The sequence below is a fragment of the Cricetulus griseus genome (assembly GCF_003668045.3).
Source record: "Cricetulus griseus strain 17A/GY chromosome 1 unlocalized genomic scaffold, alternate assembly CriGri-PICRH-1.0 chr1_0, whole genome shotgun sequence".
NCBI lineage: Eukaryota > Metazoa > Chordata > Mammalia > Rodentia > Cricetidae > Cricetulus > Cricetulus griseus.
Window position 1 is genome coordinate 62,293,886 of NW_023276806.1, and position 14,223 is coordinate 62,308,108.

Sequence of the window (14,223 nt, forward strand, 5' to 3'; positions counted from 1 at the left end):
ACTTGGAAGTATAGGCTGGCAAATCTCTGTGAAATCAAGGCCACTCTGGTGTATCAAAGGAGTAGTAGGACATACAGAGCTGTTACACAGATAATCCTTGCTAAATCCTTAATTTGGACAAGCAGTGGTCTCAGTGTTCGAAATATAGAGTTCAGGGTGGAATAATTCCTATAGGCTGGCAGGAAGCAGAGCCAGCCCAGACACTCTTAAAGTAGCTACTTTTTTCCTGCTTTGTATTCCAGACTCACAGTTCTAGGGATGACTCCACCAAATTTCATTGATGGTCTTGCCTCTCCTTCTCAATTAATCCTCCTTGGAAACACTCTTCCTTAATAGGGTGCTATGAGAAGATCCTAAATACAACTATTCCTTCAATCTGACTGCCAAATTCAGCTTCTCATTACCTCATAATTATTAATCCTTCATTGTGAGTTCTGTCCTTTAACTTTGAACTTCAAGGCTTACTGTGCTAGGTTTACAAGGGAGACAGCATTCTGCCTTTGAAAGGACACAGAATACATTCCAGAGGTACTGAAGAAGGGATTTTGAGATGATTTTCCTCAGAATGTAATCTTAAATTCTCCCCACTTCTATCACCTCAGAAGCATGAGCTGTAATGAAATCTAGAGCCGGGTTTTCAGCAAACCTACACTGTGGAAGTCAGCCAGGAAGAGAGTGTGGGCAGCATTCTCCACAGAGAGGTCCCTGCAGAGGGCATCCTCACACATGACCTTTAAAGGTTCCAGGCCATATTTATCAGCAGCTGTCAGTACGGAATCTGCTATGCTGTGGAGGTCTGGTACCTTCCCGGTGTAAATGAAGTCCATCATTCCCTTGAAGCCTTTAGGCTCCAGATCATTGATCTCAACGTGGTTTGTTCTTCTCTCCTTCATGTCATGTTCAAACATGGCTCTGAAAACTGGAGATTGAGCTGCTAAGATGCCCTTGTGAGCCAGGAATTCCTGGCCAGATAACACCAAGCAGCAGTCTGTGAAGGGGGAATTCTCCCACTGTTCTCCTAGCTCATCTGCCATCCTGCACCTTGGAACCTGGATATCTGGCTTCCTGATATGGTCACTGATGATGAAGGAGTCTTGGAACACCTTCACCTTGTAGTAGACGGTGAGCTCAGATTCAGGGAGAAGCCATTGCCCATGATCCAAGAGGAAATCTCAAAGAATGAACCTTGTGCATCCCCATTCATAGCCTGATAGGAACGTAAAGACTCTTCTGGCCCTCATTCACAGGACTATGTGTCCTCCAGTGCATAAGATCCAGAACTAGAACTTTGTGCAAACCAGAAACTTTGGACAGCTGAACAACACTAGGTGAACTGACAAGTAATCCGTTCTTTCTAGATTGAAACCTTAGTGTGTAATCTCAATCACCATTTGTAGTTGCTTCCTATTGAAAAATTTGGGCTTCTAAAAGGTTCCTGATTTCCCCCAGGAAACAATGAAAGTTGCTGATGGTCCATCTGCAGCAGATAGTTTGTATGCTGAGTCATGTGTTGTTGTTCCAGGCCTTAGCTATCCTGTGCTCTGATACTTCTGCTGGAGGTAGTTTGAGGTTTAAACTGGATCCACATCAAACAACTGGGAAGTGTTTTCTTCACCCTGTGAGACACAATAATAAACTTGATTTAGAGTGTTAGGTTATGTTTCTTATGTGTTACCACATCTATGAGGCTCTAACTTGGATGTGTCTGAAATTTTCAATTCAGATTTCAAGATTAGTTTCACAGAAAACATCCAAGGAGGCTATTAGGAACTGTTAAATTATTCCATTTTCTAGACTGAATGTTAGATCAAGAGGTGACAAGTTTTAAAAAGAATACACAACTTTTAAATAGGAACATATCCTACATTCATAAAAATGTCCTACTGGGGGTTTCTAGAGTGAAAAAACATATAGAATGAATCTCTGCATATATGCATAACGGGACAAATTAGAATGACTTATGACTGAAGTCCTGCTCATCCCACAATGACTAGCTATGAAGGGAAAGTCCAAGAATCCAGTACTTACTCAGTCCAGGAGGTTGGGTGTGTCTGCTGGTGTTCATTACATGCTGGAATTTAAAGAAGGGTTGTCTAATGGCAGTGAAGTGATGGACTTGCTGTAAGGCGAGTGCAAGCAGGCAGAGTGCCTCAGCTTGCTTTTCCATGTGTTTTTATATGCTTCCAGCAGAAGGTGTTTTCCAATTTAGGGTTTATCTCCTAGCCTCACATCTTCAGGCCTTGTGATCTGGACCAAATGCTTCAGTCTTCTACTTCCAAAATCAATGTTTTGAGCCGGGCATTGGTGGTGCACGCCTTTAATCCCAGCACTTGGGAGGCAGAGCCAGGCAGATCTCTGTGAGTTCTTGGCCAGCCTAGTCTCCTAGGGAATACCAGGATAGGCTCCAAAGCTACACAGAGAAACCCTGTCTGGAACAACCAAAAAAAAAAGTGCTGGAGACTACAATAGCCTAATCCAGATATATGACAAAGGCACAGACAGACCAGGAATTAGTATATATACCACAACTCAAGGGAAAAAGGCAAAATGGGGGGGGTACTCTTCTGATTGAAGGAGAGTAGAGACCACCAGCCCAAGTATATATGTCAAATTATGGAAGGCATATTTTCTGCTGTAATCAGTTTTCTCTCTCATCTGTAGTTTCAGAGAAGAGTCAGGAACATAGGAAAATTGGAGTTTTTATAACCCTAAAATGCAAAACTAAGTGTTTACCAAGGGTTGTGGGTAATCCATGGGAAATTTGCTAAAGTAGGAACTTGGCTGAACTTTCTCAACAGGAGTCAATAACAAACAGAGTTTGAGAGTATACCTGTTTGAGACTATACCTGACTGGGTTGATGAAAAAAAGCCTTGGGCAGGAGATGTCTGTGGGAATGCATTGCCCATTTTCCCTGGTTAAAATACTAAGTCAAAAGAAACTGCCTTACATGGGGAATGCCAATATCTCTGACTCCCTGATGGGGATGCTGGAGAGACAACAATTCCATGATTACTCTATACTGCCCTAAAAGAGGAGTGCTGTTCCTATGTTAACCATTCTGAAGTTATTAGGGATTACATGCCCAAGCTCAGAGAAAGACTCAACCAGCAATGAAAGGAACTGGAGTCCCAACAAGGATGGTTTAAAGGATGGTTTAACAACTCCCCTTGGCTCACTACTCTAATCTCCACCTTCTTAAGACCCCTACTTATTCTTTTACTGCTGCTTACTTTTGGGCCATGCATTCTTAATCACCTACTCTGATTTATTAAAGAATCCTTATCCATAACCCAAGCCCTAGTTCTTAATAAACAATATCAGGCTCTCAGGCAATAAGAAGGACTATAGGTTTTAGGATTAAAAATTTTTCAGGGTATATTCTATGGTTTTTCCTTTATAAAAAAAAGCAGGTCACACCTAGGTGACCACTCTAACATGAGATCATACTTTGTAATCAATCACTTTGTGTCCATTGCCTGTATGCTGATCTGTGGTTTTTTCCTGTATGAGGAGCCTGTAACCCTTGCTGGGGTGTGCAGATTCCCTGATATTGCTGACACCCAAATGCGCATTCTTGCAATGATCCTTCTTGTTTTTGCAGCTCTTGGTCTAGGTTCTGAGTCTTGGGGGCTCCTTGGGATCCTGAGGCCCTTAGGGGTCTGGGGTCTTTCAAAAAAAAAGACACAGGCTAGCAGAAATCTCATGGGAATGGAGTGGCCCTGAGGATTCTGTATAAAATTCCACAGTCGAGCAAGATTGTATGGACTAAAGTGGGATTCTTCAAACAGAAAAACCATGGAATCCAGAAACTGTAACATTTTTATTCACTTTATATTGCCTTTGGTTAACAGAGATGGACACACCCAGAGATACCAGAGGAGGACTTCAATCCTCTAGGTCTCCAGTTACATATGTTTGAGAAGTCACCCAGTCCAGCAACAGGGTAAAGTATCCTGGAATCCAGTGATCCCCGTGATTCAACTCATTTACAGGGGCATTAAAGGGTTGTGCTAACATGCTGTCTTTCCTCAGATACGCTGTATATCCTACACCAGTCCCGCAGTCTTCAGGTGGCCTTGGTAATAAAGCTGGCCGCTGCTTCTGGAATACACCTGGAGGTCACAGCTGAGAGGATCCTATGATTGCTTCAGGCGTTTGGGAGGGGGCTCAAGTAATGAACGGTGGGTAGAGGCCAAGGAGCTGTATGCTTCAGCCAACAACTGGGGATGTAAGACCATCATTGTCTTCCAGCTTGAGGTCTCAGATACATCAGAAGCACGTGCTGTAATGAAATCCAGTGTCTTGGTTTTCAGCTGCCCTGCACTGTGGAGGTCAGCGAGGATGAGAGTGTGGGCAGCATTCTCAACACAGAGGTCCCTGCAGCGGGCATCCTCGCACATGACCTTCAAACGCTCCAGGCCATACTTGTCAGCAGCTGCCAGCACAGCATCTGCCATGCTGTGGAGGTCTGGTGCCTTCCCGGTATAAATGAAGTCCATCATTGTCATAAAGACTTGGGGCTCCAGATCCTGGATCTCAACACGGTTTTTTCTTCTCTCCTCCATGTCATGTTCAAACATGGCTCTGAAAACTGGAGAGCGAGCTGCTAAGATGGCCTTGTGAGCTTGGAATTCCTGGCCAGCTACCACCAGGCAGCAGTCTGTGAAGAGGGAATTCTCCCACAGCTGTCCTAGCTCATCTTCCAACGTGTACCTTGGAACCTGGATACCGGGCACCGTGCTCTCCTCCGAGTTGATGAGGGAGTCTTGGACCACAAGGTCCACCTCGCAGAAGATAGTGAGTTCATTGTCTGGGAAAAGCCAAGACTCCAGACTCAAGAGCAAATCTCTATGGATGAACTTTTTGAATCCCCAGTGTTGTTTTGCTGTGAACTTGAAGAATCTTTGGCATATCTTGCCATTGGTTTTCTCTCCATCGACACTGATGATCCAAAACCGGAACCTTGCCCATGCTGGGCTCTTTGGGCAGCTGAGCATCATTAGGTGAACTGACAGGTAATCTTTGCTTTCTTCGTCGATCCCATTGGGGAGTATTTTCAAACACCATTTGTCGTTGTCACTGAATAATCCTGATGAGAAGGTTGGGCTTTTAATGGCTTCCCCTATTTCCTGAAGCAAGAATCCGAAGTTGCTTAGGGTCCAGCTGTAGGAGAATTTCTGGACACCGATCTCTGTGTAGCCCCATCTCTCGGCTGCCCGGTCTTCTGACATATCTACTGTGGTGGTTTGAAAGTGAACCTGGATCCAAAAAGAAGTAGGCCTTTTCTTCTTCCACCTGAGGTCACAATTGCAGATATCTGTAACAAGGAAAGTAAAATCCTGAGAGACTCATATTGGCATTCAAACTTCAAGTTGAAGATCAGGGAGGCAAAGCAGCCAAGCCACTAGCTTTTGCCTCTTTCAGGCTCCATGAGCTCTCAACAAACATCACACTGCTGCCTCTTCTCAAATTAACTGGAGATAATCCTGAGACTGACTACTGAAGACCCCACTCCTAATTTTATACACTCCAGTGCTGGGATAAAGGGCATGAGCTCTGGTACTCTTTTAATTTGGTACAATCTCATGTGTGTACTTGAACACATAGAGAACCATCTGCCTTTGTGTCCTTAGTCCTCAGAAAAAAAGTTGTCAGTGTGGCTTCTCTAGCTAACTAATATGGCTGCTTTCCTATTTTGATCCCCAGTGGCTCCATAAATAGTAAAGTATATCTGTAGCACCACAGTTAGCTTTTATGCTTTTATTTTCTGTTTTCCCCTCTGTTCCCACTTCTGTGGGGCTGGAAACTTGGAAACCTCTCTGAAATTTTCTATCAAGATTCAATGTAAGTTTAATAGAAGAGAGTTTAGGCTACTATGGATAGTTACATCACTCTGATGTAACTATTTTTGACAATTTCACTCCACTGTTGAACCTTTTGAACATTTTATACACTCGTGTTCAAAAGTGTTGTACTAGGGTTCTCTAGAGCCACAGAACATATGGAATGAACCTCTTTCTGTGGGAAGAAAGGAGATTCACTAGAATGTCTTAGGGCTGCAGTAGGGTAATTTCACAATGTCTAGCTGTGAAGAGAATGTATAAGAATCCAGTACTTACTCAGTGCAGGAGGTTGGATGTGACTGCGGCTTTCCAGTATATGCTGAAATTCAAATAAGTGATCTCTAATGGCAGTGAAGAGATGGACTTGCTGAAAGATGAGTGCAAGCAGTCAGAGTGCGGAAGCTTCCTTCTTGCATGTCCTTTTATATGCCTCCAGCAGAAGGTGTATCTGAATTTAGGGTGTGTCTCGTAGCCTAAGATCTTGATTAAAGGTGTTTGTCTTAGGCTAGGTGGTGGTGGCACACGCCTTTAATCCCAGCTCTCAGAGGCAGAGGCAAGCGGGTCTCTGTGAGTTCCAGTCCAGCCTGGTCTCCAGAGCAAGTGTCAGGATATGCTCTAAAGCTACACAGAGAATCCCTGTCTCAAAAAAGAAAAAAAAAATTGTGTGTCTTCAAGCCAGTTGATCATATTCTTATCTTTGTGTTTTTGACCTCCAAAATCAGAATTTCAAATGGATCTGCTATTCCGACTCATGCAAAATGTTCCTCACAGTTGTGCCATCCATTTTAGAATTTTTTTAGTTAATTCTAGGTGTGGTATATTTGGGAAGCAAGAAAAACCATCACAAGTGCATTTTGCTTGCCACAATTATTCTTTTGTAAATAAAGAAATGTTTTCTATTCCTACACAGTTATTATTTACTCTTCTCATGTTGGTAAATATTCCTACCACCCCACTGTGGTGGCATATACCATTAATCCCAGAAGTTAGGAGTCACAGGTAGGCATTTCTCTGTTAGTTCAAGGCCAGCTTGTATACAGACATAGTTCTATGACAACCAGAGCTGTTATACAGAAATACATATTTGTAAAAAAAAATGTATTCTTCCCATGAACATGATCCAGGAAGAGGTCTTTTTTTTCTGTCAGTGTTCACAATATGGAGCTCATAATGGTAGAATCCCTTTATTGTGGGCATTAAGCAGGTCCAGGCAGTACCATCTGAAAATGGCTATATACTTTCCTACCTTTCATTCCATCCATACTCGCTGTCGGGGGATGTCTCCACCAAATTTCACTAGTGGTCTTGCCTGTCCTGCTCTGTTAATCCTCCTTGAACACATGCTTCCCGATCCACCTAAGTGTGTGCTATCAGAAGACCCTAAAGTCCTCTCATTTTGCTCCTGTTGAGTGCCAAGATAAAGCTTCTCATTACCTCATCATTTTCATCCCTCACTTGTAAGTCTGCTTCTCCAATCTTTGAACTTCCAGGCTCATTCTGCTAGGCTTAAAATAATAAGAGCATTCTGGTTTGCAAAGGGTACAGAATATATTCAACAATTACTGAAGTGCATATCCCTTTCATATGGGGTCTTGAATTTAACATATATAATCCCTTCAAAGGATTGATTTCTGGCATGGAATACTGCTACCCTGACCCTGAATCCACCTAGTGAAGAATCATCTATGCTATCAAGTGGCCACCTGCAATAATTCTACCAAAGTAAACAAAAGAAAAAATGAGCAATCAAAACCAATTGATTGAATTATCTTCTACTGACTGATATATAGTGTTGCAGCCAGACTTACAGGAGAGCCAGACTGGGAATGGCTTTGCTGATTCAATCAATGAACTTATTCCTTTGTAGTCTAGGCTTAGAGATACTCTCCAAGATAAGATGAACTGGAGAGAGATGGCATGTATGAAGAACTTTGATCATCATGCTACAGGGGGAAACCCATCTAAATCCCCTCCCTCTTTGGTTTCTCTTGAATGTAGTCTGCAATTCATGGAAAAGAGAATAATCTCTCACTTTAGGGACCAGAGGAATAAGCATGGCAATTACACATTATTCATTACTAATGTGTTCTTCTTGATGAGCATGTCTCTGCTCATCTATGTTTGAAAATTGTACAAAACGGAAGTCCTGTTTTTCTTTTATTTATTTTTGTTTGTCTTAGTTTTTAGAGATTAAGCCACTCAAGTAAAACATCCTCATCTCAAATAACTGCTCCCCTTGATCCACTCACACTCCCTGAGTATTCCAGGCTGCCACTGCAGATTGCTTTTATGTCCTGAATAGGATTTACAAAAGGACGCCAGTATTTCCTGCTTCAGAATATGATCCTTGGTTAGGAGGTCATATTTGAAGGAGGTGACATTAGGTTAGGGGTTGCTTGAGACTGTCTTGGTTTTGTAGAGGGAATCTCATTTAGAATGCAAAGACACCACTATCAAACTCACTAGATTTCTGCCTCCTCAGTTTACCAATTCAGACCCAAGTCAGCAAGGGATGCTTAGAATATCACATTTATTGCACACTGAGAGAAAACATACTTATTTTGACACATTTCTAACAGGATATTGAATTACTGTTCACAATAACCTTCCTGTACATAAGCAATCCTGTATTCTCTGCATTGCTGTGTCTCTGTATTTCTGTGTCTCTGTCTGTCTGTCTCTCTCAGTGAGTGTGTATATCTGTCTCTGTTTCTCTCACGAGCATGTGTGTTTGCATTTGAGTGTGTTTGTATGTCTTTCCCTGTGTTAAAAAGAATTCATGAGTCAGGCATGAAGTGCTCCAGACTCTGATTAGAGTAGTCTGAAGAAAGAGGCTGACTCGACTCTGTGACTCTGAGGCTAACTTGGCTCATAGAGCATCTTCAAGCAGAGCCAGACAGGCATAGTTACAAGTTATCAAAAAGAAAAGAAAAGAAAAGAGGAAGGGAAGAAGGAAGGAAGAAAGAAAGAGAGAGAGAAAGATAGAAAGAAAGAGAGAAAGAAAGAAAGAAAAAAAGATGATGGAAGGAGGCAGGATAGATGGATGGAGGGAGAGAGGTGTCGTGTGCCATTTTAAAAGTAACCTTGGACCTGTAAGAGACTGGGGCAAAAGCTACCAGCATAACCCATTATAATGAAAAGAATAGCTGCCTTCAATCCTTTCCTCCCTGATACATAACACCCGGGCTCATAAAGTAGCTTACAGAAGGAAAGATACATTTCATGGTCAGGTTCACTAGCAAACCTTCACCCCTTCTAACCCACTATCTAACACCTGCACCCTGTGACCTTGGTAACCTCCTGCAATCTCAAGGACTCAAGCACAGGGACATTCCTCAGCCTGGTTATCAGGCAAGCAGCCTTAAACAACCTCTCCCTTCCAGCCCAGGTCCCTTCTTGGCACCCCATATAAGGTCCTTGTGAAAAATAAAAATGTGCAGCTTGACCAGAAACCTGTCTTGCTGTGGTTCCTTGTTCTCCCTGACACTATCTTTCTAGGTTCTTTGGTGACTGTAGCACATCAGGGTGTGAGCTTGCCTGGTGCTCTGCAGGTCATGGCAGGGAGGGATGAGGGAAGGAAAGAAGGGAGGAAGGAAGGAAGGAAGGAAGGAAGGAAGGAAGGAAGGAAGGAAGGAAGGAAGGAAGGAAGGAACTAAGGCAAGAGGTAGGAAGGAAGGTGATGGGGGATGTCTTTCTCTACATGCCCCCCACTTCTATCATCTCTCTACAGTTTATGATGTCTGGAGGGGCTCACTGGGCCTAGAGGACAGGAAAATATCCACAGAGATTCAATCCACTCTGCAATTTCCAGCCTTGCACTCCTGAAAGTCTGCGACCAATACTTTTCCTCCCTCCAATCATGATTAATCAATCAATTGATTTTTATCTCTGAATTTTTGCTTCCTCATTAGGAATCAATTGTTGGGGGTTAAATAATAGCATCAGTGGCTCTTCTCTATGTGAGGGTACAGTCAGAGTGGCAGGTACCCTTTCCCTCAAATGTGTCATTTAACTTGAAGGTAAGCAGTGAATGCAGGACTCCTTATTTACAAATGAAATGCTTTACATTGCCAACCCGACCTCCCATGAGCATGGTCCTGGAGAGGAGAGCAGCTTCTCATGGGGAAACTGAGATACCCCGCCAAGGCTGCAGTACAGGAAATGTTCATAGGGTCTGTCATTCTGGGAATGGGACAGGTGGAGATTTAATTTCAGTCAGGTGGGTTTCTGGGGGTACCTGGAAGCCAAAAGGTTTCAAGTCCTCAACAGTAGGAGGCACACCCTATATTCGGTAAAGTGTCCTCATTATCAGAGAAAGTCATTGGACATTACAGGAAAATAAACTGACTGAGACACATCGAAAGAGATACAAATACACAGAAATGCAAATGAACACATAACACAGAGAGGGCAGATTGAAAATGAGAGGGGGGCAGGAGAGAGAGAGAATGGTATGCTAATTGACAATGGGTTTAAGCCAATACAAAGTCTTGCTTAGCCAACTGCCAACTACATGGCGTGTTCTGGATTCCAGTGCAGCAATTCCCCTTCCTCAGGGTGAAGTTTTAAGCACAATAATCATATTCTGGGGTGACATATTCCACTTAACAGGAGGAGTTAGTCAGAAGTAGCACTACAGAATGCAAATGTTAGTATATTTCAAGCAAGGTTTGAACATTTAGAGATATTCCCTGAAATATTTACTTTAGTGGATTAAGCCTTTGTTTGAGTTATGATATCGGGGGTGTTTTTTGGTTGTTGGTTTTTATTTCACAAATTCTGGACTTTACCCCTTGCATGGTATTTCCATCATGGAGACAGTTGTGCTTTGGTATGGGGCCCTGCTAATGTCTGGTTCCTGTTACACAGTTGGGTCTGTGGTCCATGAGCCTATGGTGCTGTCAGAGGAAAAAGAGGTTGTTGAATGCCCAGGATAACTGTAGATACTGATGATGTCACCTGCCCTGTGGAATGCAGAGAATTGGATGCCATTATTCTGGAAAGGTGTCCAGCACCATTTTAAAAACTGAAACATTTCTCCATCCCATCCCCCCCCCTCTCTCTCTCTCTCTCTCTCTCTCTCTCTCTCTCTCTCTCTCTTTCTCTCTTCTTTTTCTTCTTTTTCTTCTTGACAACTTGTCTCTCTGCATGTCTGGGTCTGTTGAAAGACGTACTATGAACCGAGTTGGCCTCAGACTCACAGACCTGAGTGAGACTCTGCCTTTTGACTACTCTGATCAAAGTCTTGGACTATCACATCATGCCTGGCTCATTTAGTCTTACAAAGGATTTTGAAAGGTTATCTTTAACATGAAATTAAAGAACATCAAGACTTAGTAATTATTAGTAATAGCATTATATTTAGATCATCATCATCAGAATTATATGTATAGACAATTAGTGATAATGTCTCACTTGGTTGTTTTTGCCAGTATAGCATTCTTGAAATAGACCAAAATGTCTAGGCCAGCAGAACTTAAGGTTATAGAAATATGAAGCAAATTTTTCCACAGGGGACCACTAGGGGTGACAGTGAGTGGAACGATACCCTTTTATAGAACCTGATGCCTACAGCCATGTATCTCAGCTATGGAGAAACCAAATCATATATATGACTGTGATTCAAAGCATGTACTGGCTCCTGGAGAATCCTGCTCCAGCTTTCCAGAATGATGCTGTCTCAGTGGCTTTGTAACTGTGTCCTCAAAAGGCCATTCCATCTTTCTATCAGGACAGCTGATTTAAGAAGCTGGTGAACATGTTAATTATCAGTGGATTCCCTTACTGTTGGCCAATGTAGCACCTCTTTGGCTGTGACTTTACTTCCTTGGTCAGAAGACATACTGTGTGGAATATCATGATGGTTGACAAGGTAGTTTTGGTAAAAATCATTTCATGCAGGAAAGGCAAGTCCATAACTAGAATGAGTACCTAACTCCAGTAAGGACAAAGTGTTGTACCCTCCACGGAGGAAGTGGTCTAATGTAGTCGTCCTATCACCTAGGTATTGACTGTTATCATGGGGAAATGTTGACATATCTGTGTCTCTGTGTTTGTCCCAGCTGTTGGCAGATCAGGCATTCAGCAGCAGCTGCAACCAGGTCAGTCTTGAAGAGTGAATGTGCACATTGTTGATCACATGAATAACCCCTTCCAAGCGACCAAGCTTTGATCGTGGGCCCATTCTACTATATCAAGGATGGCTTGAGAAAGAGGTTGACTATCCACAGAAGGTGTGATCCTATCTACTTGATACTGAACTCTTCCTCTGCTGAAGGCACCTTTCTTTTCTTTTCTTTTTTAACTTTTATATTTAAATTAACCAATCTTATTTTACTTACCAATCCCATCCTTCACTGCCCCCACCATCTCCACATGCCATCTCCATCTTTTCCTCAGAGAGTCTGAGACCTCCCATCAGGAATCATCCAAGTCTATCACATCATTTGGGGCAGGCCCTCTATCCTGTATCTCAGCTGAGACAGGATGCCTCCAAAGGAAATGGGCTCCAAAAAGCCAACTCATGTACTAGGGATAATTACTAGATCCTCTGCCAGTGGCTCCAAAGACTTCCCAAGCCCTGCAACTGACATTGACTTTCAGGGTGTCTAGTGCAGCCTATGCAGGCTCCACAGCTGACAGAATGGAGTCTATGTGCTCCAACTTCATCAGCTCAGGTGTTTCCGAGGGATTCCCCAGCATGCTATTGACCCCTTTGCTCAATCACTCCTCATCTCTCCAAATGGAATCCAGGAGTTTGGCTCAGTGCTTAGCTGTGAATGTCTGCTTCTGTTTCCATTGGCTACTGGATGAAGACTCTGTGATGGTATTTAAGGTAGTCATCAATCTCCTTATAGAGGAAGGGCATTTAAGATGCCCTCTCTACAATTGCCTAGATTCTTCATTGTGGTCATCCTTGTGGATTCCTGGGAATTTCCCTAGAGCCAGTTTTCTAATGAAGCCCGTAACAACTCCCTCTTTCAAGGTATCCTGGCTCTCCTCCTCTGTGAAGGCATATTTTGATAGGCATTTACATAGGTCACAGGGGTCACAGGGTTTTTTTTCCTTTGCAGATATGTGCAAATACTTCTTCCTCAGATGTATTTCTCATTGTTCATATTTTCTTTGTATTTATTCTTCTTTCATTCAATACACCCTGACCATAGTCTCCCCTCCCTACAATCCACCCAGATATTGCTACTCCAGTTTCCGTTCAAAAAAAAAAAAGAGGATCCATCGGAAAGCACCTCCCTGTAGGGTTTCTGTTGAATATAGTCTCCATTTCATGGAAATTAGAATAATCTCTCACTTTTAGGCACTTGTAGAATAAGCATACAGCTCTGAAGTTGATGAGGACAGACCTCACCAGTGGAGGAGGGTTATTATGAGCTATTGATGATCCATCTAAGAGATTGACAGGAGAAGGATTTTGGATATTCATTGGCCGCACTCTTAGATGGGACTGGGAAACTGTTTCTAGGTAGGATTATGAAATTGTACTAAGGGAAAGAAAAAAACAAAACATCAGTTTTGGGTAATTTTAATACAAGAGTTTCACAGAGTCATGATCATCAAGAAGAATATGAAAATAATTAATACTATGTTATGGTTAATTAAATGAAATTAGAGCTGTAATTCCCATCCTATAGATCCAGATTAAAGTTACATGTGTTCATTCCACAAAATTCCTACTTCAAATTAAGCATCAGGACTCACTTGGTTACATCTGCTTCCTTATGCCAGCCAGATCTGCCAATAGCTGAGACCAACACAGAGACACAGATATGCCACTGTAATGCCAGCTTCGTGAGACCCCCAAATACAACCAAGGATCTGACTCACTGATGCATAAGGTGGAATGTTAAGTTACAGCCTCACCAGGGACCCCATCCATCAAACTGGCCTAGGAGCTGCAGGAAAAGGTTGTCTGGCCTCAAATGTAAGGGGCTTTTAAATGAAAAACACACAAGCAGGGTGGTAGGTGCCTTGGCTCTCAGGATTGGGTAAGAGTAGGTGACCTTTGGATTCATTGATGTGGGGGTTAGAGGAATTTAAAAATTGTTACTAAGAGTTGCCCACAAGGACATTTGTGTTGAGAAGACAATATTTCCCAAATTAGTCATTGTCTGACCCCCAGATGGGGTCATTTTCACCATGGTGGACACAGTTTTCGTGCTCCTTGGAACTGTTTATGGTCCATGGCTGGGGCTGAATCTGCCTTGGGCCATGCAGGAAATTTCTCAAGGTGGATTTTTCTGATGGAGTTAATACCATCTTCCTCAGTTTACCTTGCTCTTACAGTCATCATTTCCCCATGCTAAACAGTCAACAACTTGGTGATAGGAGGACTACATTAGACCATTTCCTCTGTGGAAGGGA

General features: G+C 42.7%; 1 protein-coding gene across 1 annotated transcript; it reads right to left on the reverse strand.

The window, feature by feature from the left end:
• Positions 1 to 4,137: 4,137 nt before the first annotated feature.
• On the reverse strand, positions 4,138 to 5,232 carry LOC100773661 (speckle-type POZ protein-like). The gene has a single exon (XM_035451856.1). It carries the CDS (start codon positions 5,230 to 5,232, stop codon positions 4,138 to 4,140), a length of 1,095 nt encoding a protein of 364 aa, XP_035307747.1.
• Between the last annotated feature and the right edge of the window lie 8,991 nt (positions 5,233 to 14,223).

Bases quoted from the DNA above. Each gene is read 5' to 3' on its own strand.
- LOC100773661 (XM_035451856.1), bottom strand. From the start codon at position 5,232: ATGTCAGAAGACCGGGCAGCCGAGAGATGGGGCTACACAGAGATCGGT.